This window comes from Scophthalmus maximus, chromosome 3, assembly GCF_022379125.1.
Source record: "Scophthalmus maximus strain ysfricsl-2021 chromosome 3, ASM2237912v1, whole genome shotgun sequence".
NCBI classification, from domain to species: Eukaryota; Metazoa; Chordata; class Actinopteri; order Pleuronectiformes; family Scophthalmidae; genus Scophthalmus; species Scophthalmus maximus.
This window is the reverse complement of record NC_061517.1, coordinates 27,074,285-27,100,462: the sequence shown is the minus strand read 5'-3', so window position 1 is coordinate 27,100,462 and position 26,178 is coordinate 27,074,285. Positions and strand designations below refer to the sequence as shown.

At 46.7% G+C, this 26,178-nt stretch overlaps 1 protein-coding gene across 1 annotated transcript; it reads left to right on the top strand.

Annotated features, from left to right (window-relative positions):
• Positions 1-4,351: 4,351 nt before the first annotated feature.
• Positions 4,352-23,388, top strand: olfml2a (olfactomedin-like 2A). Its single transcript, XM_035640745.2, has 8 exons — positions 4,352-4,572; positions 13,261-13,524; positions 14,485-14,592; positions 14,710-14,886; positions 15,574-15,817; positions 17,923-18,207; positions 18,406-18,591; positions 20,629-23,388. The coding sequence occupies exons 1-8, from the start codon at positions 4,504-4,506 to the stop codon at positions 21,231-21,233; spliced, it is 1,938 nt and encodes a 645-aa protein (XP_035496638.1). The 5' UTR covers positions 4,352-4,503; the 3' UTR covers positions 21,234-23,388.
• Positions 23,389-26,178: the final 2,790 nt, after the last annotated feature.

Genomic DNA, 26,178 nt, shown 5'->3' with positions numbered 1-26,178 from the left:
ATGATAGAGAGGTAGACCGATCTATGATAGACAGATCTATGATAGACAGATCTACAACGTGTGTGTGTGTGTGCGCGCGCGCGTGCTGCCCTCTGGTGGTCACATTGTAATAATGCGTGTTTCTGTCAAAATGTGTTTTGACAGAAACACACAAATGTGATATAAAGTTTATTTATTTATGTATAAATGTTTGTTGTAGACATTGTCCAAGCAATAATCCACTGCCACGCATCACAGCATGTGTAGCAACTGATCATTTCCAATGTCCGTCTCTATGAACAAACATAAAACATCAGAATTAGACATTACAAATGTGTTGTTGACTTTAGGCAGCACTGTGACTACACACACACACACACACACACACACACACACACACACACACACACACACACACACACACACACACACACACACACACACACACACACACACACACTGAAGAAGGCAGTTTAATCGTTCCCACTAAAGTAAAACAAGGAAAGATGCCAAACTCAACTACATTTGTGGCACAAATCCCTTCTTTCACAAGCAGGTCTTGAGCCACGTGCAGGTCTAGAGCAGGTCTAGATCCACGAGCATATGGACATGCTGTGGACATGCACATACACGTCGACCTCCCACCGATCCCTGCATATGACTGAAAGATTGATCAGCTTTTAAGAATTCCGTGAGTTTAAATTTGAAATGTTTACAGTTTCAACATCCATTACATCCCATGTTCCCACTCCCTTTATAGAGAAGAACCAGCCAAAGGAGGTGTGTCAATACTTTACAGGAATATTTCTAGTGGCTGCATCAGAGGTCAAACAGTCTCTGATGAGTTTAAATGTTTCTAGACTAGATACAATACTGTTAATAGGGAACTAGACTGACAAGACTGATAATTCACAGTGTGGAGTTTATCCCCACCAATGACACACTGCGATTTATTTCTGGACAAACAGTTAGTTACATATTAGAAAGGTTGATGTGTGGGGTTAAAGGTTGAAACACATTCGGACAACAGATGAGGTTGGGTGTAGTTCTCCTGCTGTCCTGCAGGTGTCTCTGGAGCCTCACGTCCAGGAACTCTCCTGACCGAACTGAGATGAGGGTGGAGGGGGTGATACTGCAGCTCAGTGATGAGATGAGGGTGGAGGGTGGAGGGGTGATACTGCAGCTCAGTGATGAGATGAGGGTGGAGGGTGGAGGGGTGATACTGCAGCTCAGTGATGAGATGAGGGTGGAGGGTGGAGGGGGTGATACTGCAGCTCGTGAGGAGATGAGGGTGGAGGGGGTGATACTGCAGCTCAGTGAGGAGATGAGGGTGGAGGGTGGAGGGGGTGATACTGCAGCTCATTGAGGAGGTGAGGGTGGAGGGGGTGATACTGCAGCTCAGTGATGAGATGAGGGTGGAGGGTGGAGGGTGGAGGGGTGATACTGCAGCTCAGTGATGAGATGAGGGTGGAGGGTGGAGGGTGGAGGGTGGAGGGGTGATACTGCAGCTCAGTGAGGAGATGAGGGTGGAGGGTGGAGGGGTGATACTGCAGCTCAGTGATGAGATGAGGGTGGAGGGTGGAGGGGTGATACTGCAGCTCAGTGATGAGATGAGGGTGGAGGGTGGAGGGGGTGATACTGCAGCTCAGTGAGGAGATGAGGGTGGAGGGTGGAGGGGTGATACTGCAGCTCAGTGAGGAGATGAGGGTGGAGGGTGGAGGGTGGAGGGGTGATACTGCAGCTCAGTGAGGAGATGAGGGTGGAGGGTGGAGGGTGGAGGGGTGATACTGCAGCTCATTGAGGAGATGAGGGTGGAGGGGGTGATACTGCAGCTCAGTGAGGAGATGAGGGTGGAGGGGTGATACTGCAGCTCAGTGAGGAGATGAGGGTGGAGGGTGGAGGGGTGATACTGCAGCTCAGTGAGGAGATGAGGGTGGAGGGTGGAGGGTGGAGGGGTGATACTGCAGCTCAGTGAGGAGATGAGGGTGGAGGGTGGAGGGTGGAGGGGTGATACTGCAGCTCATTGAGGAGATGAGGGTGGAGGGGGTGATACTGCAGCTCAGTGAGGAGATGAGGGTGGAGGGTGGAGGGGTGATACTGCAGCTCAGTGAGGAGATGAGGGTGGAGGGTGGAGGGGTGATACTGCAGCTCAGTGAGGAGATGAGGGTGGAGGGTGGAGGGTGGAGGGGTGATACTGCAGCTCATTGAGGAGATGAGGGTGGAGGGGTGATACTGCAGCTCAGTGAGGAGATGAGGGTGGAGGGTGGAGGGTGGAGGGGTGATACTGCAGCTCAGTGATGAGATGAGGGTGGAGGGTGGAGGGGGTGATACTGCAGCTCAGTGAGGAGATGAGGGTGGAGGGTGGAGGGTGGAGGGGTGATACTGCAGCTCGTGAGGAGATGAGGGTGGAGGGGGTGATACTGCAGCTCATTGAGGAGATGAGGGTGGAGGGTGGAGGGTGGAGGGGGTGATACTGCAGCTCATTGAGGAGATGAGGGTGGAGGGGGTGATACTGAAGCTCAGTGAGGAGATGAGGGTGGAGGGTGGAGGGGTGATACTGCAGCTCAGTGAGGAGATGAGGGTGGAGGGTGGAGGGTGGAGGGGTGATACTGCAGCTCATTGAGGAGGTGAGGGTGGAGGGGTGATACTGCAGCTCAGTGAGGAGATGAGGGTGGAGGGTGGAGGGTGGAGGGGTGATACTGCAGCTCATTGAGGAGGTGAGGGTGGAGGGGTGATACTGCAGCTCAGTGAGGAGATGAGGGTAGAGGGTGGAGGGGGTGATACTGCAGCTCAGTGAGGAGATGAGGGTGGAGGGTGGAGGGGGTGATACTGCAGCTCATTGAGGAGGTGAGGGTGGAGGGGTGATACTGCAGCTCAGTGAGGAGATGAGGGTGGAGGGTGGAGGGTGGAGGGGTGATACTGCAGCTCGTGAGGAGATGAGGGTGGAGGGGGTGATACTGCAGCTCATTGAGGAGATGAGGGTGGAGGGGGTGATACTGAAGCTCAGTGAGGAGATGAGGGTGGAGGGTGGAGGGGTGATACTGCAGCTCAGTGAGGAGATGAGGGTGGAGGGTGGAGGGTGGAGGGGTGATACTGCAGCTCATTGAGGAGGTGAGGGTGGAGGGGTGATACTGCAGCTCAGTGAGGAGATGAGGGTGGAGGGTGGAGGGGGTGATACTGCAGCTCAGTGAGGAGATGAGGGTGGAGGGTGGAGGTGTGATACTGCAGCTCAGTGAGGAGATGAGGGTGGAGGGTGGAGGGTGGAGGGGTGATACTGCAGCTCGTGAGGAGATGAGGGTGGAGGGGGTGATACTGCAGCTCATTGAGGAGATGAGGGTGGAGGGTGGAGGGGGTGATACTGCAGCTCATTGAGGAGATGAGGGTGGAGGGGGTGATACTGCAGCTCATTGAGGAGATGAGGGTGGAGGGGGTGATACTGAAGCTCAGTGAGGAGATGAGGGTGGAGGGTGGAGGGTGGAGGGGTGATACTGCAGCTCAGTGAGGAGATGAGGGTGGAGGGTGGAGGGGTGATACTGCAGCTCAGTGAGGAGATGAGGGTGGAGGGTGGAGGGGGTGATACTGCAGCTCAGTGAGGAGATGAGGGTGGAGGGTGGAGGGGTGATACTGCAGCTCAGTGAGGAGATGAGGGTGGAGGGTGGAGGGGTGATACTGCAGCTCAGTGATGAGATGAGGGTGGAGGGTGGAGGGGGTGATACTGCAGCTCAGTGAGGAGATGAGGGTGGAGGGTGGAGGGGTGATACTGCAGCTCAGTGATGAGATGAGGGTGGAGGGTGGAGGGTGGAGGGGTGATACTGCAGCTCAGTGATGAGATGAGGGTGGAGGGTGGAGGGGGTGATACTGCAGCTCAGTGAGGAGATGAGGGTGGAGGGTGGAGGGGGTGATACTGCAGCTCAGTGAGGACCGACACAGACAAACGACTGTTGCTTCAAAGTCTGATCTCTCTCCCCTCCCATGAAGAGACCATCAATTAAATTATTATTATAATAATTATAATTATTATAATTATTATTATTATTATTATTATTATTATTATCTCGTGTCCACACTGAAGAACCTGGGACATCTGACTCGCTCTCACTGGGAGGTGACAGGTGTAAGATAAGAACTGTCCAGCTGATGGCGCTAACGCCCTTCAGATTCCTGCAGGGAGTGTCGCCGTCCGTTTTACTCTAGACGAAGTCACACTGTCCAAAGTTTTTCTATATAAGAAACATTCATTAAAGCATCCAATCATGCAACGATTCAGTTCTGACTCGTGTGTATTGTACAGAGACTGTGTGTGTGTGTGCGTGTGTGTGTGTGTGGGGGGGGGGGGACTGAAGTCAGAGCGCGTGAGCGCAGACGCACCAGAGCGCCGCGCGCTCACAGCCTCACACCCACCATCCTCCGTGCAGACAGACGGACACAGGCGGTGGAGATGGAGCTGGTGTAGGCGCAGGACTTCGCCATATGGACTGGATGCAGTGACGGACGCTTCGGATCCGACAGCGACTCAGAGAGAAGATGTGGAGATACACGAACCTGTTGGCCTGCCTGTTGGTGTTGTGCCAGGATGCGTCTTCACAGAGCAAGGTAGGACAGACGAGAGGTCAAGTGTCACTGGCTTCATTCAGGAGGTCTGTGCACGTCTGCAGTGCGGTGCTGGGTCAGGGACGGTCAGTGTATTCATCTACAGTAGGACAGTAGGACAGTCTCTCCTCTCACCTGCACCATGGGTCCAGTCATGGTGCCTCTGTGTGTTGACCAGGACCCAACATGTTCCTCCAGTCAGACCTCGACATGTTGTCCTGACATGATGTCCAAAGGCTGCAGACTGTTATGTGTCATTCTTTGTGACTGGAGGAAATCCTCCCAGTGAGGGCGTCTGTGTGTCATGGGTAACAACAGGGTTATGAAATGATGCCTCTGCTTTGTACAGACCCGATGCAGCAGAGATGGCACTGTGGGGGAACTAATATCTGGTTGTGCTTGTTTGTGCAGCTGCTGGACTCCAGTGACCCCCACCCCCCAAACTCTCCCGCAGTCTAACACACACACACACACACACACACACACACACACACACACACACACACACGCACACACACACACACACACACACACGGGAGATAAAACACATGTAGGGCGAACATTCCACGTGAAGAGCAGAGCCACTGTCGTCTGTGTACTGTATGACCAAGTATGGTGTGTGACTGTCCGCTGGACACAATCAGAGGCTGTGGGAGTTACTGAAGTGAAGAGTAACAGAAGCAGCATGGGGCAGTGTCAGGAGCAGCAAGGCTCTTAGTGGTGTGCCGTGTGGACGCCCTTGTGCCTGTGAAGGCCACAGCTCTGTGAGATGTTGGTGTCCCGTCTACCAAGTGCACAAAGCTCTGTAAAGAAGCCCCGATCTCTGGGAGGAACTGGAGCAGCACCAAGCCAAGCCTCACCACCCAGCACCAGAGTTGGACCCCTCCAATGCTCCTGTGGTCGGATGGGAACAAAACGGGGGGGGGGGGGGGGGGGGGCAGACACCAGAGGAGTGGGGGCTGTTATAGAAGCACAATGATGTTGTTGGACGTTGTCGGAACGATCTGCAAAACACATATGGCTGCAATGTTCTGGTGGTCATGTAGCGTCAGCAGCAGTGAGAGCAGTGTGTCGTCGTGTGGTACAGTAGTTGTTGTTGTTGTTTGTGTACAGTGATGTGCGTCAGTGCAGAGTTGAATCTCCACTTCATTCTGAGGAAAAGAAATGTTGGGATGGGTTGAAACACAGTTCAGCATTTTCTTTTCTAGAATTTAGATGCAATTACCGACTTATTAATGTCTGACATCACAAAAATTAAATGTGGTGTGAAATGTTGAAAATGAAAATGTTGTAACCAGATAGTGTTTTCTGTTGAGCTCAGGGTGTAGAGCAGGTCTGAACCCCGAATCGCCCCTGACGTCGGTACCACAAGAGTGTGTGTGTGTGTGTGTGTGTGTGTCATATTAGTAACAACAAGTACAGTAGTAATAGTAACAGCAGGAACACCACCCGGAGCAGGTCTATACTTACATACTGTCTATGTGGGTGGTTTTCAAAACACAGCTGTGAGACCTGGTGTGGGCGACACACTGTCGTGTTCTTTGTTATGTTAAATACGTTTCAAGGGTCAGAAAAAACTAAGTGACTTTCAGCCAAATGTGTAACATTGTTACACTTGTATTTCATAGTGTACATGAAAAGTTGCAAATGCAGGACATGAAACATTTCAAGAAAACTTTCCAACAGTTGTCACTGGTGTGCCAGACATGTTGGCACCGTCATTGGAGGCGAGCGGAGCGTCAGACCTCAGGTTGATGATCTGTGTAGAAAAGCTCATCGGCGCATGTATGGTTATCGTAGTTTTATGGGCTGGTACGGGTCACTTACCTTAAAAAACAAGAATCCACTGCAGGGTTAAAGTGTGCAGCAAAATAACTCACAACCACTATTGCTTTTGGATTACCTGTAGAAAAAGTTTGCAGGCTCAGTCAGTCAGATGATTCCAGCCAACACAGATGCAGAACAGAGAGCAGACAGACGGGAGGGCGGAGAGGATCAGACCCAGGTGAGACTCCGCAGGAACAGGTGCAGACCATCACAGGGAAACAGGGGGGACAGGAAGTGCAGAGACACAAGGACAGTGGCTTCAAAATAAAACAGGAAATAACAAAGTCAAGATAATCAAAACACAAGGATCCCAAACGGTAACTTGACAGAGACACAGGGAAGGTGGCATGAAAGGCCACATCTTTTAGAGCTCCGCTACCTAGCAACAGCCAGACATACAAATAGCTCCTTTAATATAGCCTATTATATATTATACAGTATTTAATCTCTTAGCTACTACATGTCATGTCTTGGTCACCACAGTAGACGCCCAGTCAGTCTCTCTGGTGCCACTGGCATTAACGCAGACAGAGCCCGCGGAGAGGAGAGCACCGAGGGCCGCGAGGGCACCAGAGGGGGGCGTGGGAAACTATGTGCACCTGCTTCGTGTGTTGGTTGTGAACACACAAGGTCAATCTGTGCAATGTCGGCAGGGGGCGAGGGAGAAGGAGCCAGCAGAGTGGGATGCCCAGTCGGCTGGAGTGAACAGCGTGTTGGATCACGGCACTCTGGGTGCGATAAGTGTGAGATCGGCGCTCGGACATATAAGTATGGTAACGTTCAGCTTTGGATGAGACCCTCAACGTGCGAGATGTGTCAACATGATCCGACTGTAGAGAGTCAAATACAGTGATTCTGGGGCATCGGCCAGTGGGAAGCCTCACATGACCGGGCCATGGACTGGTCTGAGTGACTGATCCACATTCTAGACTTTTCATTGTTCTGCTTTTCCCTCCCATGAAATATTTCCACAAAGTTCGATAAAAATCTGTATTGTTGTATGTATTGTTGAGTTATTTTGTACACACACACACACACACACAAAGGGACAAGGCTGAAAACAATACCCTGCTTCCGCCTAAGCCAGCAGGATATCACGGAGCACAATCGCTCTCCAAGTGGCTTCTAATCATCTTCTCTGCTAACACTTCCCACCAGAGGGTCAACTTATTCATAATTGTGTTGGATGGATTGTTCTGTCATGGAGTGCAGTATCTGTTCGTGATAAACGCTGCAGCTTTTTGATGATGATAATAACACAAACATCTGTGGGGCAGAAGATATTTGACTCCATCGCTCATTCATGAGGTCTCCAGACGTTCACTGATAGGGGAGCGTCTCTTTGTGAATGTGTGTGTGTGGAACACATGCTGCCATTTTTTAATTGTCTTTTTGCAAATAAATTGTTGGAGCAAATATACACTGCAAACATTTGAATTGTTTTTGTGTAGATTTTTCTCGCCCAATGTCAGCTGGGTTTGACTCCAGCCCCCCCTGCGACCCACAATGGATAAAGCGGTAGACGATGGATTGTGTGTGTGTGTGTGTGTGTGTGTGTGTGTGTGTGTGTGTGTGTGTGTGTGTGTGTGTGTGTGTGTGTGTGGACCTAGCAGCCTCTGTCAGGTGATTTGTCTGTTGTTGCCAATCTGGAGTGTGTAGAAAAGTGTGGTTTTGAGGTTTTACTCCAGCGTTGCACAACACAATTTACCATCAGGGAGTTGCTTCCACTGGCTTCAGCAGGAAGTTTAGTAGGTACGTGTGCAATGTTCATGTCACACGTGTGCATCTGCACAACCAGAAACAAGGAAGGTCGGCTGAACGTTTTTGTGTGGGGAACTACTGTGATTGGTCAAATTAGCAGAAAAAGTACGTTGTTTTGACAAAATTGCAAGGTTGAACATAAATCATTGAAAGTGTTCATACATCAGGACTTTTTAGAGAGACAGCTATGTGGATCTTATTGACAGTGTGATCTTGTATCTGGTCGAGAGGAATTCTTTATACCTTCCAAACAGACTGATTGTGGAGAAACAAATCCAATGTGTAAGTAAAGGCTTAGTTCTTACTGTGTAACTGTGGCTGGAGAGGACTCTTCACAACTGTAATGCATTAGTTTAGTGAAATAGTAATTTCATCAAGAACAATATATATATATATATATATATATATATATCAGTGTGTTTTAGGCATCATGTGCAACAAAGTGTGAAGAGTTCAGAGAGACTATGAACACATACACAGACCAGCAGGAATGTAGAGGTGTGTCCCCGAAAGCAGCAAGTGCTTGATACACTTTGTGCTCAGCTAATTAACGTCCCCGTGCTAATGCCAGTGTTTTTGTTTCAGTCTCAGCCCCCGACCCCGTGGCTCATCTCCAGCCCCAAGGTTTTAGAAGAATTCCAAGTTAATCTTTATAGTGACACAGTCAGACTGTTTATCATAAGCTCAGCTAATTAGATACAAATCAGGTGGACTGGACCGGAATGTGGACCCTGCATGGGTTTGGTCCCGAGTGCCCCTGACAGGAGATGAGGAGGATTTTAAAGGGACAGTCGGCCCTTTAAAACCACTAACATCACAAGCTCAATGGGCTTAAGGCTGATTAGAATTCGTGGTGCCTTTCTGTGCGTTTGTGGGGAAAGAGTTCAGAGAGTGTGTTAAGAATCACAGCGGTTTGCCACAGGATACCTGCACTGACCAGTGATGACCCGCTCGCAGCACTAAAGGCCGAGGATGTCCTAGTTCATCTGCAGATACAGATACAAAGGGCCAGCACTACTGGAACACCGACTTCAACTCTGAGGCTAACGAAGGCAGAGACCTTTGTAATACATCTTTAAGAATTCTGAGCACAAATGGTTTCACTTCATCACTGTCAGGGCGTGTTAGCTGTTGGAGGCTTCAGCCGTTGATCTAATAGAGCTCTCTGCAGTGCACAGGCTCCGGTCCCTGTATTGTGCAGACATGAGTTCATGTTTGAGCCGTACCTTTCTGACCTGGAACTTGACTGCACTTGAAAGGTCAGAGCCAAAGCATGCGTTAAATACTCTGTCCTCTTAATTATTAGCGCTCTTAATTGTGCTGCCTGTCCTCATGCTGGTAGGTCAGCTCGGCCCGAGATGCTGGAAGTCAGTTGGGCACACTGGCACATGGGATGTGACAGGGGGAGGAGGAAGCTGCTCTGATTGGCAGAAGGATTTGGGTTTTTCATGATGCGCTGCTGCCAAATGTTTCTCCCACTGCGAAGCTCTCTTGACTAATCATGAAGGACCAAAGTAAATCTGCCCGGAATGTCTCTGCCTTCTACATCTTAGAGCAACTTAAGCTGAAGTTGCTGTCGCAGTCGTTGTTTGGCCGGGCTTGAACAATGCGAACCAGCAGGGCCATAGTCAAAGAGTTTAATCTGCTAATCCACTCTGTTTTCATGTGGCTGTAGCATTTGTCAACCTGCTGCCTTTTCGCTTGACATGGGTCAGGACTGGTCCGGCTCTGCACACAGGAGTCCTGCCCTGTATCAGACCCCCTCCCAGTAATGGAGGGGGAAGCACACACCCCTCCACATCTTCCCCCATCACTCAGCCTGCATTCCTTCACTAATGAGCCCCCCTCACCTTCAATAAGCCCAGTGCAGAGCTGCCAGAAGACATCCCAGATTTAACTATTTAATAATGTATATCAATATACAATCATTTTCTCTTTTATTAATATTTTTGGCATTTTCCCCACAGCCATTTAGCTTTGCATAAAATTGACGAACTCACAAGACACAGATTTTAAAAGTCCAAATAGAAGCTACAGAGGTGGAGATCCAGTATATTGACCTTGAGAGATTCTATGGGTCAAGACCCTCAATGTTTGGTGAATGCCCGTCTTTCAGTCGAGGTCTTTCAAGCTCCTGGGCCAAGTGTGTAATGCAAGTTATATGTTATAACTGGTAGTGATATGGCATTATACTGTAAACTGTTTCTACAGGCTGTACTGCCCCTAACGGGTGAATTAACCTTCATGCATAAAATCAGTTGGAGTTATGTTTTGATTGTAGGCAAGACGCACAACTGCTTCACTACTATTGACACTGTTTCCTTACGTTTGTCCACATATTACTTGTATTGTTCACATAGTAAGTCCAATGGTCCTACATCCAACCAGTCAGTCACAAGAGTACGGGATGAAGAATGTCAGAAGTGATACCACTTGTGCATCTGTGCAGTGGTTTATAGACACTAAATCTCACCAGAGAGAGATGACAGCCCAACGCTCCTCCAACTCATCATCCAACTGCCATGATTGTAAATGATGACATCACTAAGATGTGCCCATGGACTGAAAGCAAGACTGAGACTACCAACACAGGACAGATGGAACACCAACCAACAGACCTTCATTAGCACCCTCTGGTCTGGCTACTGGCAGGGGAAACAAAAGATATCTGTGTATCATTCATTATTTTCGTATTCCATAGGGAATCCAAAATCAGGACATTTACAAACACCATCATTCATTTATGAATAATAATTGAAAAAAACAACCACCAATAATGGCTTCTTTACTGTTTGATGTGCTGGTCATGGTACGTGTGCACTCAGTGTTGAACCGACATTAAAAGTTGCACTACAGCTGTTGACCGGTCCAGATGTGTTAACTGCCATCCTCAGATATGGATGATGTCACTTCATGATGGTTGAGAGAGAAGGTTGGTTGCATCTCTAGTTCATCTCTATCTCATCATCTCCGTTCTTACATGGATCATAAATATCGATTCAGTATCACGATGGAGCCAGAGGTCTAAAGATGTTGTTCGACTGAGCATGGAGCAAACTTTAACTTTAATCTGCAAACTTTATTTGAGGGAATGTTTCTGCCGTGCATTTTTATTCCCCCTCTAGAAATGTAGATATCTAAAAGATGGACGCAGTTTTCAAAATGTGTTTGTATGAACGCTAACTTTCTAATCTCCAAATTCATCAGGAAAAATACATTTCTCTCCTCTTTCTTCTGTCCTCTTTAAATGTATCCACCAGAGACAAAAAAATCATTTTTAACCGCTCTGCCTACATCTACATTTTCTCCCGCACCGTTTACATCTCTGTCTTGCTCTGACATTATGAGCAGTCATTTCCCTTCTGTCTGAACACATCTCTATTCATATCAGCTACCAAACAACAAGGCGGCCAAAAGGGTCCATTGAAAGACACAGCTGTTGCTAAACCAATTTACAAGTCTGCAGTCTTCCCTGTCAAATAAGAAAAGATGGATTTAATCAACACAAAGGAGAAATGTAGTTCTCAGCCGACGGCTGCCAACTCACCATCACCACATCAGCATTGTGTAGCTGGATTCCTCTGTGAATCTCCTCCGTATGCCAGCTCGCACGTCTCACACAGGAATGTGTGCGCGCTCAGGCTGCCATGCTTTGCTTCCTGTTTTCTAAGTAAGCCAAGAACATGGCCTGCCAAAGCTCTTTCATCATACATGGCAGCCAAAGGCCAGCTGGTGATGCAGGACTCGTATGAGTTATGTTTGTCTCAGAGGCTTTCCTCTGAGTCACGCAGGCTAACGTTTCACAGAGGGGGAACATGTGATTATTCTTCAGGGTTATTTTCCTCCCTTGCCTTTGTTTTCCTTCTACAGAAAGGGAAGTCCAGCAGGGGTTGGACTAATGGAATAGATGACTGGGAGAACTCTCCACTGAAGGAAGGATGTATTTTATAGGGTTGAATAAGTATAAGTACACACTGTACTCTGAGGTGTTGAACTCCTGCTCTGCCCTGAAGCTGCTAGTTGCAACATTGCCACTTCATGCATCTAAGGCCGTGTTGATACCTGGTGTTAATATGCATCTTGGGTGATCTGATGGTAGTATGTGACATGAGAATGCATTTCCACGTGTCTCCATCCATCCATTGTTTATTCCGCTTATCATTTAGGGCTCACAAGGGGGCTGGATGGGGCATTGGGCGAGACGCAGGGTCTGTCTCTGACCACATGTGATCAGTGATCTGCTCCACTTCAGGGCGGATACCAGGAAGTCCGCAGCACCGTTTGAAGAACTGCAGCGACCTCGCAGGAGTAGTTGCAGAGGAAATTTCCCTTTTATGAGAAAGAACAGAGATCTGTGAAAAGAAAAGGATCAAGCCATCCACCATGTTGAATGTTTTGAAGGGGATGTCTCCAACAACGTCCATGCTGATTGGTTAGATGTGTTGTGTACATGTTGGAAGCGAAACCTGGATACAGGATGGAAAGATGTGAATAAACATGTCTAGTGTGCAAAGACCTTTCGTCTGCTGGGAACTGAGCGAAGAACAAGAAATCAAAACATTGCAGACTGGGTTTGTTCTTTGTCATGTTCGAGACAAACCCAATCAGAAGAGGTTTGGTGCACTCGTGGACAAAGGCAGTTTATGTGATTTGTGAAGGCAGGGGATGTAGGTTGAGTGGCGCAGGAGAGATGGTCACATGGGGTCCAGGACACACTGAGGACACTGAGATCCCATGACTCAGACCACTTTCGTGAAGACAAACCTGTCCTGGGCCTCATCGAAGGACTGATGTCCTCTGACATTTCTCAGTGTTTCCCAGACATTGATTTATTTGCAGTGGCCTGCCACATAATCAATTCTGACTGACATGTAGAGTTTTAAAAATTATTTCCAATGAGCAAAATGTGAATCCATGGTAGAGCTGAGTACAGCACATAGATTTGCTCTGGTGCTCTCTCTTCCTCTCTGCCTCTCAAAAACACTGACAACAGTCATAGTCGGTTGCTAAAAACAATGTCACATTTTGTCTTTACTAACAGAAATGACGTACATTCACAGGAGACGCGTTCTAATGCCACACAAACCATGTTGCCTTTTCCAGATCTTTGGGGAGACCGAGCCCGTCCGGATGACTTCAGAAGGCTCCGACTGCCGCTGTAAGTGCATCATGCGCCCCCTGAGCAAGGACGCCTGCCTGCGGCTGCGAAGTGGCAGTGTACGTGTGGAGGACTTCTACACCGTGGAGACGGTCAGCTCCGGGTCCGACTGCAAGTGCTCGTGCACGGCCCCGCCGTCCTCCCTCAACCCCTGTGAGAACGAGTGGAAGATGGAGAAGCTGAAGAAACAGGCCCCTGAGTTACTAAAGGTCAGCAGATGCAGCGTAAAGCCACATGATTCAAATGATTCTGATGCTGAGAATTACGTCTATCACGTCACTTTTAAACACATTTGACAACTAGGGGTCACCAAAGACATCTCAAATCTCCTACAGCGATAACATGATGACCACTGACAGGTGGAGGGAGTAACAGTGCTCATCTCGTGACAGTGGTGGGTGGGAGTGAAATGTCCTGGAAGTTGATGTGTTGGAAGCACGCAACATGTCTCTGGATTTTAAACTGTTGCAAAAAAAAGAAATTGCAATATGATTCAATTTCATTAGGATTTTGGAAATTGTTGTGGACACTTACTTTTTTGTGACATTTTATAGACGAAACACTGAATCAAGAAAATGATCAATATATTAAGAATCATGAAACAGGTCAAACCTCAGGCACAGCCATAATGGACAAATAGTCAAGTATAAGGCCACTTTCTTTCCTCTTTCACTGAACAGTTATTGCCATTTGTTACTGAGCAGGGACAGTAATGATGGAGAAAAGTCATCAGTGAAATTAAAGAAAAGATCCCTCCAATTTAAAAGCATAACTGATCCTTATTCAACTCTGTGACCTCGCCTCAGTCTGATGTTATCAGAATCCTTGCTGAGCAGCCAGCGCACCTCTGCACACGCCTACAGCGCACCGTCATGTTTCATAGGCTGGAGACGCACGGTATGTACCGTATGGAACTAAACGTGGTTCCAGATGTCTGATCTATGGATCCGCCCAATGCACCTTTTAAGGAAATGAGTCAATCGAAAAGGAGAGGTTGAAAATGATTCGACTGAAGCCCAGGCTGAGAGCACAACACTGGTAATTAGAGCATTGATCTGGGAGATCACTTAAGAGATTGCTGCGGTTAAACGGAGGCACATAAATCCGTCAGCATTGTGTTCAGGAGATAGTTAATGACGCTCGTTCTCTTTCATGGTATGAACGACCAGCTCCAATCGATGGTGGACCTCCTCGAGGGAACCCTCTACAGCATGGATCTGATGAAGGTCCACTCCTACATCAACAAGGTGGTGTCGCAGATGAACAACCTGGAAGAGGTGCGCACAATAAACACGATATACAGTCGACTGACAGAGTACTGAATTAGTGTGACTTCTAAATAACAGCTGATGTTATTAAACAAGTACTTTGACAGTTATGATGCTGTCTTGCAGACAATCAAGACAAACCTTACACGGGATAATGAATTTGTCCGGGACAGCATGGTGAGCCTCACCAACCAGTTCAAGAGATATGAGAACTACTCCAACATTATGATGAGCATCAAGAAGGAGATCTCCAGCCTCAGTCTGCAGCTGCTGCAGAAAGACTCAGCTGAGAGCAAAGTACAGGTTAGAAAAACTAGTGTGTGTGTGTGTGTGTGTGTGTGTGTGTGTGTGTGTGTGTGTGTGTGTGTGTGTGTGTGTGTGTGTGTGTGTGTGTGTGTGTGTGTGTGTGTGTGTGTGTGTGTGTGGCGACAATACTTTGCCCACATATATTATGATTGCACAAAACCATACTTGCGAGAGAGCATTAGTGCTCTGGTTCGCTCAGTCATCAAGTTGAGTTTTGAGGCTTTGGAGGCGAGGACAGTGGCTAATGTGCTCGCAGAACGGCAGTGGTGCACTAGGAGGAAATGCGAATAGGCCTTTCCTCTCACAGATACGGTCCCGTGCGCTCAGAGTAGAAATACTCCCTGGTGAGTATGGTTTTGCGCTCATGGATACTGTTCTATGCACTCGTATCACATTGTGGATTTTGAGCCTAAATAATAAACATACAGGTGTCAGTGTCAGCAGCAGCACTGGCAGCAGTAACAGTTAACATGTAAACTCTTATACCTGTAGAACATAGTAGTACAAGCATTTGTATGATAATATATGTTTTCTATGCACATACTGTAAGACATTATCAATGGGGCTATCACAAGTCATAATCAAACTAGCCACAGGAGACCTACTGAAGCTAAATACTTCCAGTGACTTTATAAAGCCACCCAGTTTCTTTACGTAGTGTCATCTGATTTTTGCATTTTACAGGACACCACTGGTGAGAAAACCAAGGTGGACGTAAAAGCACCCAACAAAAAGACCCCTGCGGCCAAACCCCCTCTGAAACCACCCAAAGAAAAGGTCGTAAAGCCGAAGAAAGAGGTCATTAAAGCTGGGAAGCTGGTCAAGCCCGACCCTACGGCCAAAGCCAAGGCGGTTGGCCACCAGCCCGGTGTGGTGAGGGGCATCACATACTACAAGGCGGCCAAGACCAGCATCGAGCACGGAGAAGGTGAGACACAGCCCAGTGGTGTGTTCAAGGCCGTCCTCTCTGTGCTAAAGAAAACCTTGTGCCTGCACTTCAGCTGAGTTTGCACTCGCATCTATGTGCGATCGTCTGTGTGATCATCTGTGTGATCCGCCCGTGGGCGTTGAAAATGATCCAGATGAGTTTCTTTGCAGAATCCGGATCAGCCAGCAGCCACAGCTGTGCTCTCTCACCGACACGGTGAAGATGGTTATTAGCTGGGCTTACTTTCAAATACAGGACAGTGTAAAGTGTTTTACGCAAGTGTGAGATAAGGCTGGACCTGTATTGCTAACTTTACATGTCAGTGAGAGGCAATAAAACAGGGACTCCGTAGCTGTGTGTCACACTAGATCCCTTCAATAAGATTTACTCCAGTGTTGTTTTTTGCAAAGCTGGTCTAGTCAGCGGAGGATTGGATTGCCGGTGCACATTCAGCGAGCAGGAAATCCAAATCTTTTATTGACAAAATACATGGAGCTGATGGAATGCTGTCTCAATGGAGCTCTGCCATGTCCATGACATGCCTCAGCGTCACTCCTCACAACAATGTGTGGGGACCCTCTCCACTGCAGAGAAAACATTTCCCAATTCCTTCCAATCCTCTTTACTCTAGTTGAATGAATAGGTATGCTGCGTTTGCACAGGGCACACGCACATGACGCTGTCAGACCGTGTGTTCTACCATGTATGTGAAGCTCAGCGAGTCCAGCCACCCTTGTCAAATCACTGAAACCAGTCAGCAGCATTTCCATAATCTCTGACAAAGAGCAGGATGTAGGAAACGTTGCTATTATTAGTTGATTCACTCTGGAAAGGTTCATACGCCTTTATGCTGCAATGCCTCTCTTTGTACTTTAGGTTTATTCTCACTGGGAGATGCCCAGTGTGACACAGTCATCAGCTACTGGCCTCAGCACAGACGAGTTGCTGTTGAGCGACGTCTTGTCGGAAGTTGTAGAATAAGGGGACATGTTGCCCACTAGCTTCACCTGCCTTGCTACTCTCATTCGACTGAATCAGCTGCTGATCATCCGTCAGATTGAAATTGAGGTGTGTTACCCTTTGTACGAACTGTTACCAATCGGGACGTGAATACAGCATTTACTGCAGATTGATTTGAAAGGTCTAGTCTTAATAGAGTGTGTGTTCATAGTATTCTTTTGTTCATTTCCAGAAACCTCAAAGACTATTTAGATATTATCTGCACATATGTTAAACATTCGTGGACCAAGGCATACAAAATCTTGTATGGTCCTTTAGAAATACTTCATCACCATTCAAAATATTTGAATGGTGTCTTTGATCTGTATTGTAATAAAGTAACAGAACTCAAACAAGATGTGTCCCATCTGCTTGACTCAACACAGAAGGATGTCACGTCCATTAACAACTAGCTTTCATGGGCTCTCACCTTCATCACCTACACTCAACCTGAGATACACGGGATGTGACAGATATGTTGCTTTGTTGTGCATGAGAGTCACATCTAATCTCAGGTACCACATGGATCTGAAAAGATCTCAGAAACCCTCTACTGTTAATTGTAAAAAGGTTTTCCAAATATTGTTTCCACTCAAGCTTTCATCGGGTGAATGTGTTCAGAGAATTCGCTGCTTATGTAGCGAAGCTTCATCCCGTCACATCTGTCCGGCAGCACAGAACGTGAAGAGAGTGTGGAGCAGACGAGAGCAGCTCCCTCTGCTCAGATGTCTTTCATTCAGCCGGCTGACAGTTTCTCAAAAGAACAAAGGGGAATATTGAAGCCTCCAAATAAAAAACATGAAGCCATGTTTGGACTGTATTTAGTGTATCAGTGTATTTTGTGACTGTATTTAGACCATCATGTGTTCAGTGTATTTTGAATGAATAAGGTCAGAGATGTGACATTAACCTTTTCCAAATAGGCAGACTCATTTTAGTGATGAAGCCATCATGAAAGGTTGAGATGTCTCTCTCACACACACACACACACACAGAAAGTGAACAGTGCTACTCGGCATCAGGACTGACTGACCATGTTTGAAAACTGGCTTTGTAGAGACTTTGATTTCTTCTTGGTCTGACTCTGCTTCCTCTGCACTCCCCAGACCACCCTGCCAAAACATACACAGTCCACCACGTCACAGAAAGCCAATCTGAGGACGGAGGAGCTGAAATGATCCTGGACACCATGGAGGCCAAGGAGGCCGAAGCCATCGCCACCACTATGGCCACCGCCGACATCACCACCACCCCAACTACGACCACCACCACTACAACAACCACCACTGTGGCCACACAGAGCACACCAGCTTCTGAAAGACCCGCTCCGACCATAGTGCTGCTGCTGGACAATTCCAATAACAACAGTCGGCCCACTCTCCACAGAGCAGGTACCCGTTTGAAGACAGCCAGCATTGTGTCGTAGGCTGTGAGCGCAGGGGCACAGGCCAGTTTAACAGCAGCAAAGTACATAGGTTCACTCAGCCAAGAAAATTACGAGTGTAAAATCTATTGAACTAAGCCCATGTTTATGCAAGTCATTCTTTCCAAGCGTACAAGTTCAATTCAGGCTTGTTTCTTTTGTCCAGGGAAGATCCTGAACTGTGAAGGGACGCTAGCTTCCATCGAGCAGCCGGAGAAGCAGCACAGTTACGGACGTAACGAGGGGGCCTGGATGAAGGACCCCCTGGCTAAAGACAACAAGATCTATGTCACCAACTATTACTATGGCAACAACCTGGTGGAGTTTCGCAACCTGGAAAACTTCAAACAAGGTGTGCTCCATTTGATGGGCCTGTTGATGGCACCCACCCATGTACTGCAACATGTTAATCTTCTGCTCTGTGATCAAGTTGTGGGCCTCCTCTGTGCCTTCCTGATACTTGTTCAGCCAGGAAGGAATGTCAAAAGGTGATGATGTGCACACAAAGTGCAGCAAGATGCAGGAGAGAGACTTTCACCTCAGGAAAGACCGGCAGCACAAAATCATGAGACAGGACAGGCCCTGAATTCATTATTGTCATGAAGATGTTCATTCCAGTCTGGTCCATCTGGTGGTGAGATAGTGGTTGGTTCTTTGGCTCTACTTGCTAATCTTAAGTCTCAGTCTTCAGAAACATATATCAGTCTACAGTCTGTATTGTGAGTCATGTTCTTGAACCCTTACAGAAACCAAAGAACCAAACAAAATGTGACATTTCTGACGACCCACCAAAATGTGTCGATTCCTAATACTGTATAAAGTAAAACACTTAAATACATGAAGATAGTGTAGTCCACTGCGCTGCCTCATCTAATCCACTTACAACACCCTTAGCAAAGTGTCACTAAGCAATGGACACAACCATGTCAACCGCCTTGAGTTTATGAGGTTGATAAATATATTGAAATGTCACAGATCTTTATCTAAAGTGATCTGGCTCTAAATCTGAAACTGACACTTTGGATGATTCGAAAGCCTTTACTAACATTTCTGTTGCGTTTCATTACGATGTTTACCGACTGACACCAATCTTCTTCATCATCTAACTCAGAACACCATTTTTGTCCAATACATGGTTTAGCTCAAGCATCAGCCTGCTTGTTTTCTGTAATAACATTGTTGACATTGATTAATGCTGATTATCCAACAGGCTCAGTGAGACTGATGAGATCTGTGGAATGCAGGTCTTGGTTGTGGGAAAACCAACTCCCTCCATGTCCCAATCAACTGAGGAATTGGATTACACTCTCTGAGAGAGTTAAGATGATCTCCCTTGTAGGACTTGGCTTGTTGATCTAGATGTGTTTGGACAATAGGCTTTCTTACATGTGAGGCATCCTGTGGTGCGGCGAGCACACGGCTATGTGCGGATGACTAGGTATCTTGTTGAGTGGCGGTGCCGCCTGCTGTTCCCTGACATGTTCTCTCTTTTCAACTGGGCCCAGTGGAGAGGGATTAAGAGAGGGGCTGGCCTAAGGGATGGGGGTGGTTGTCATGGAGGAGGTTTTACTGCACGCTGTTTTTGTCCTTCACTGTGCTCTTCGTTTATTATCATTATTGATATCAGACTTCCTGAGGTTACAAGGTTAAGATAGCAGATGGGGTGTGATTAGAGAATCACAGCTACAGTACTCCACGTGTTTGTTCAGGAGGGAACTCCTAAACACACTGTGTCACTGTCACATTAAGCCGGTGTGTACACAGTCTGCCATTGTAAAAACATCGTCATTGGCTCTTTGGGGGGCATACTGATAGTACAACATACACACAGCTGGGTGTCTCCAACTCATAATGTGTAAAAGATAATGTCTAAATAAGCATAACAGAGGGGTCTTAAATACAACGACTTGCTCACCACATTATCCTTCCTATTGCAAAGCTGGCTGTTGACATATTAATCACCCATCAACCATTTCCACTGACACACACACACACACACACACACACACACACACACACACACACACACACACACACACACACACACACACACACACACACACACACACACACACACACACACACACACACACACACACACACACACACACACACACACACACACACACACACACACACACACACACACACACACAGTTCTGCTATATACACAAAAAGTAATCCCTTTTGGTACAAGGTGTTTATGAGCAGAATCAGCTTATGTTGGTAAAGCAGTAGAAGGCTGGTGGTACAAGAGACACTCCTGATATTGGCTATAATGGTTTGAATCGTCTGGTTGGACACTAGAATGTGTTCCTTGGCAAATGACAACAATATAGTCATTCATAATAAATAGGCTAGGCTAACATACTGTTCTCATTTATCCTAGGCCGCTGGAGCAACCTTTTCAAGCTGCCGTATAACTGGATAGGAACAGGCCATGTCGTTTATAACGGAGCCTTCTACTACAACAGAGCCTTCACCAAGAACATCATCAAGTATGATCTGAGGATGCGATACGTGGCGGCCTGGACACTGCTGCATGACGTGGTTTACGAGGACACCACCCCCTGGAAATGGAGGGGCCACTCAGACATTGACTTTGCAGTGGATGAAAGCGGCCTGTGGGTAATCTATCCTTCCATGGACTATGACTACAACCAGCAAGAGATGATTGTCATCAGTAAACTGGATCCCGGAGACCTGTCCTTGAAAAAGGAAACAACCTGGAGGACAGGTCTCAAGAGGAACTCTTATGGGAACTGCTTCATCATCTGTGGGGTCTTGTACGTCGTCAATGTGTACAACCAGAAAGAAGGGGAGGTGAGCTATGCTTACGACACCCACACCAACAGTGATGCCATCCCACGCCTGCCCTTCACCAACGAGTACTCCTTCACCACCCAGATTGACTACAACCCCAAGGAGAAGGTTCTGTATGCCTGGGACAATGGCCATCAGCTGACCTATCAGGTAAACTTTGTCGACCAGTGAGCACAGCTAGTTTGTGCTACAGATAAGCTCACAGTAGGTTTGCCAGTGTGGCGCCTATACAGAAAAAAGGAGCTCAGCATTTGACCGCCTAGAAGCCGGCATATCGCACTAAACAGGACAAAGGATGAATCTACACCAGCCCTCCACTACCAATGCATGCTATTCAAACAACTGACCTCAGAGTACCAAACATACATGCCTCAAATATGTAGTGGGATGTGTTTGTACAATATGTCAATAGAATGTGATGAAGACAGTGGAAATAATCTATTGGGTTGAGTTAAAGCTCTTTGGGGAAAGGAAAGAGTCTATAATCATGAAGATTTCTCATATCTTCATTTATGAAATGTCAGCAGGCTGGCTACAAAAGATAGATGAGTGTAAGGGACACGTTGAAGCTTGCATTTCTGATTTATCACTAGTTGTCTGTAGTTTCTGTGGCCTGAAAACTCAGATTTGGGCAGAGGCCCTTGGCTGAGTGACAAAGGGTTATGTAAATCAAGCAGAAATTACCAAATAAATGTATCAATATCCTTCGATGGATTGCGTCAGGAATATAAAACATTCAGTTTATGGCTACGCATCGGGAGAAAGTCCTCTTGGATGCTGCAATTATTCCGCCTGTTGTTCCGCTTCATGCTAGCTTCGGCCAAACTTAAGAATGAAGGTTCACAAACCTCTAAAGACAAGAAGAATGATTACAGCAGAATGAACAGTAAATTAAATAAGCCAATGATACCCAACCATGACACCTTGACAACTAAAACCCTCTTGGGAGTCCTAACGTGTTTTACCATCTACTTTTAACACTTTGAGTGATTGGTTACCTATTGTCCCTTTTAGTGACCAAAAGCTATTCGATCATCATTGTGGCTGTCTAGGTATATAATGGCTGGCTAGCAGTTAGCCATTAGCTAGCCTACTACAGTAGAACATCCACTATGCATGCACACAGTCACTGCGTCACCAAACCTTTAGCACCGGCCTTTTTGTGAGGATGCGTTGATGAACGTTACCGTGCCGCGTCTGGGTGTGATGGGCCTGAACGAAGGGGTCAGATTATTATGGCCTCTCTGTTCACAAGTAGGAATGAGTCAGTGGTGAAGTAGAATGAATTAATCAGTGGATGTTGATCAGCCGAGTTCTCCATCTGCATTATCTGTAACAGAGGAAAAGCAGCATGACACGTTTGCATTTACCGGCACTTTTCTTCCATGGTTATTGACTGACCTTCTGAGTTTTAACATAAATTTGCCAAACAGGCCAATGTATTAGATATTGCAGCTTGGCTAGATTTAGTGACCACCATCTCCAAATGGCATCGCTCCTCTTGCACCTCATCGAGCTTCAAACTATTTAACAAAGCAGGTACTGATTGGTTCTGACCCCTGGTGATTAACTCAACCACGGAGATTATTTCTGCCTCCAGAGAAGTTCTGCTTTTGAAAAATGCTCGTTTCACCTGCCCATCTGCTCCATCCCATGTATTATTCAGGCCTCGTGATGCTTCCTGTCTGTACCGTGGCTATCGCTTCGAGGAATGTGTTGAATATGAACTCCAAAAAAACAATGTACACAACTTTCTTAGCTTAAGACTTTTTATATTTACATGAATTCATTTGTTAATAAATATCATACAACTGTTTGTCCAGGTTCCATCCATCGTGTTACATTTCTATGTTGATAAAAGTATGCAACTTTTGTTAATTACATTTGCATAACACTAAATTTGTTGTAATTGTAAAAGTTTAAACATTTTCACCTCAATGTAAGTTAAGAACCGTGATCAGACATGCTCATATGAAAGGTGAACTGTACCATCTGCAACACTGGACACCATGAACATGAACATTGTACTGTTGTCAGTGATAGACATAGTGGGGATGGTAAACATTAAGACACAAGATAATTATTACAGCTACTTCATGGTGTCGATGTAGTCTCGTACACAACCACATTATTTTGCCTGCTCTGAATTCAAAATCTTTTGTTTGGTCATAATAGACATGCTGATGGCAATGAAGTGTTTTGTTCAATGCAAAGTCTTTATACTTTAATGTCATGAAACGTAACGTAACACTTGAAACCAGCTATGTGTATGTCTGTGATATGAAGTCATATTTCCATAATAAAAGTCTGTTGTGGGATTTATAAATCAATCTTCAGTGAATGCCATGGGACAACAGGACCGGCCCTGCCCAACTCGCATTGAAGGGATGATGACCAATGAGTCAGTTCTTCTGATTCTGGATAACTGCTCTCATGAGTTATGTTTAGTTCTGGGGTAGAGGTCATCGTGCTCGGCTTGATCTCGGTCCAAAAATACAGTGGAAGAAGCGGCTCTGGGCCGTGGTAAGACGTGCATGGCTGCCTGATTTGTTGGCTGGGGATTCGAAAACTTCACTTCCAAGTCATGCAGTTCTGCAGAAGACAGTGAAATAAATCAAGTGCTGAACTGTGGGCGTGGTGGGTCCCTGCACGTGGGCCTCGTCTAAGAAAATCAAATCCCCATTTCTATTTAAAGAAGAACTTCTACTTAGGGGTAATGAAGTTCATTAATGAGTCAAAGACAAGACTTAGTTTGATGAGCACAGCTCTAATGGTGTGTCCAATCATGAACTCTGTCACGAAATGTTGCCATGTTGTTGTAATGGAACAATGATGTCCACACCGGCCGTGGTGATGAACACTGACAATTCACATGACCTATGCTGCCTCAGGCCCGGTGCCTCATGGCGACACAAAGGCTCTCCTGTTGTTAACGCAGGACTCCACTTGATCCTGTTCACATCAGCAGGGCCTCCTGTTCATCGCATCACACACTCCTATATACCATCTGTGTGTCCTCACAGTGCCCACGATGTGAAGCCTTTGTCCCCATGTTACATGCCACTCTGAACCCAGGAACTGCACAATCGAGCCATTTGGTTCACGTTCAACAAGTTATTGGGTTAATGTAGGAAGGAGCTCTCCACCTACAGCAGGTCCCCACACAGGCTTTTATTATACTGAGGCTATTTCTCACTATGCAGATACACACCCAGCACTGCACTAATTCATCAGGGTCTCTGTGTATCAGGCTGATGAGAAACATGAAGCAAAAGCCCACACATGCAGCTAAAAATATAACCAGTCAACTCTCCTGAGATGTGGACTTTGACTCAATCAGACTGATGAATCTGAGGACTTCAGACTTGGACTCCAACTTCACAAATACTGAAGACTTTGATTTGAACACCAGTGACTCCTGACCGGACACTGGAAACACTCCGTATCCTCCCTAAACCCAAAGATGAACATGTATGTTAAAATAAAGTCATTTGAATCGTTCCAGCAGCAGCCAATGACATGTCTAATTACTGTATATGGTATGGTATAGTGCACTCCAGCATTAGATCACATTCAGACATTAAAACATGTTTTTTCCGTAAAGCAGTGTGAGGTTGATTCCTCATGCTGCAATGTTTCAGCTCTGCACCGACCACGTGATCGAGACTTGTTCCATCAGAACCAGGATCTGGGATGTTCAGAAACACTTCAGTGTTTCAATCAGATAAACTCATCAAAGAGCTTCTCATCAACCTTCTGAGAGTTACACATCACAGTTACATTCCAGTTAAATGTTCAGTGATATCTCATCAATAAAGAAGTGTTAGATTGAGAAGCTTATGAAGAATAAGGTCGGTAGGGCGCGCGCGCGCACACACACACACACACACACACACACACACACACACACACACACACACACACACACACACACACACACACACACACACACACACACACACACACACACACACACACACACACACACACACACACACACACACACACACACACACACACACACACACACACACACACACACACACACACACACACACACACACACACACACACACACACACACACACACGAGAGGGAGCTCAGGGATCGAACCCCGACTGTCTGGTTAGTTGCTCTGTGGTTCAAGTTCATCTCTGCCAGAAGCATTGTGTGGCAGTATGTTACATGACAAATGGATCTCTGACCTCATACACTGATGAAAAGAAAAAGAAAGTATGGCACGTTTCTCAAATGTTGCAGAGGCTGCAGGATGTTGCGGGTTTTATATTTGGAGCCACCCCCAATGGCATGTTGCAAACACATTGGTGCTCCCAGTGAAGAGTGTTCTCGTGACAGCTCGTGTCGTCCTGCTGCAGAGAGCAGACGGCGTCACTGAGGACAAGGGGTCAGCGGAACAGGATGTCGGAGCCCAACAAGGACATTCTGTAAAGCTGCATGAAAAGTTCTGTTCGGTCGACCTTACCTCTGTGTCCTAAGCTTCGTGAAAACTCATTTGTAGAATAAGGCCTGAGGGTCTAATACTCAATAACAATCCTATTATGAAGTGCTTTTCTCTCAGCTAGTCTATGGGAGCTGGCACTCACTCAATAATGTCTCGTGTTCTTTTCAGAGGCGGTTTTCTGAGCTTTAGGCTTCTGACCGAGGAGCACACCAGAGGAGGCCTTTGTCCCAGATACAATGGAGGCCTTTGGAGATCACATTAACATTTTGTAGCAGAGGCACTGACAGAGATTCCTCCAAACACCTACAGACTTATCAAGTGATGGAGGAAGAACTCAGCAAGACAAAAGCACTCTTGTCCCGGCTTGGCCTGAATACAATGAGTCCTTTAGATGAGATGACATGATAACAGGTGGTAACCACCAAATAGAATAGATCTTCCCTAAATAGGCTTTTTTTATAAAGGGACGGGGCATCAATTCACTATGGTGACAGGAAAAGAATGAATGCAGCATCTGCATATACACCACAGTGCGATTGTTTGATACATATATAAATGAGAAGATAAAGTAAATATAAAGCAGTCCCTCACTTCACGTCCAGAGCCGGAGCCGGAGCCAGAACCTGGTTCACAGCGCCGCTGACCGGAGGTGAG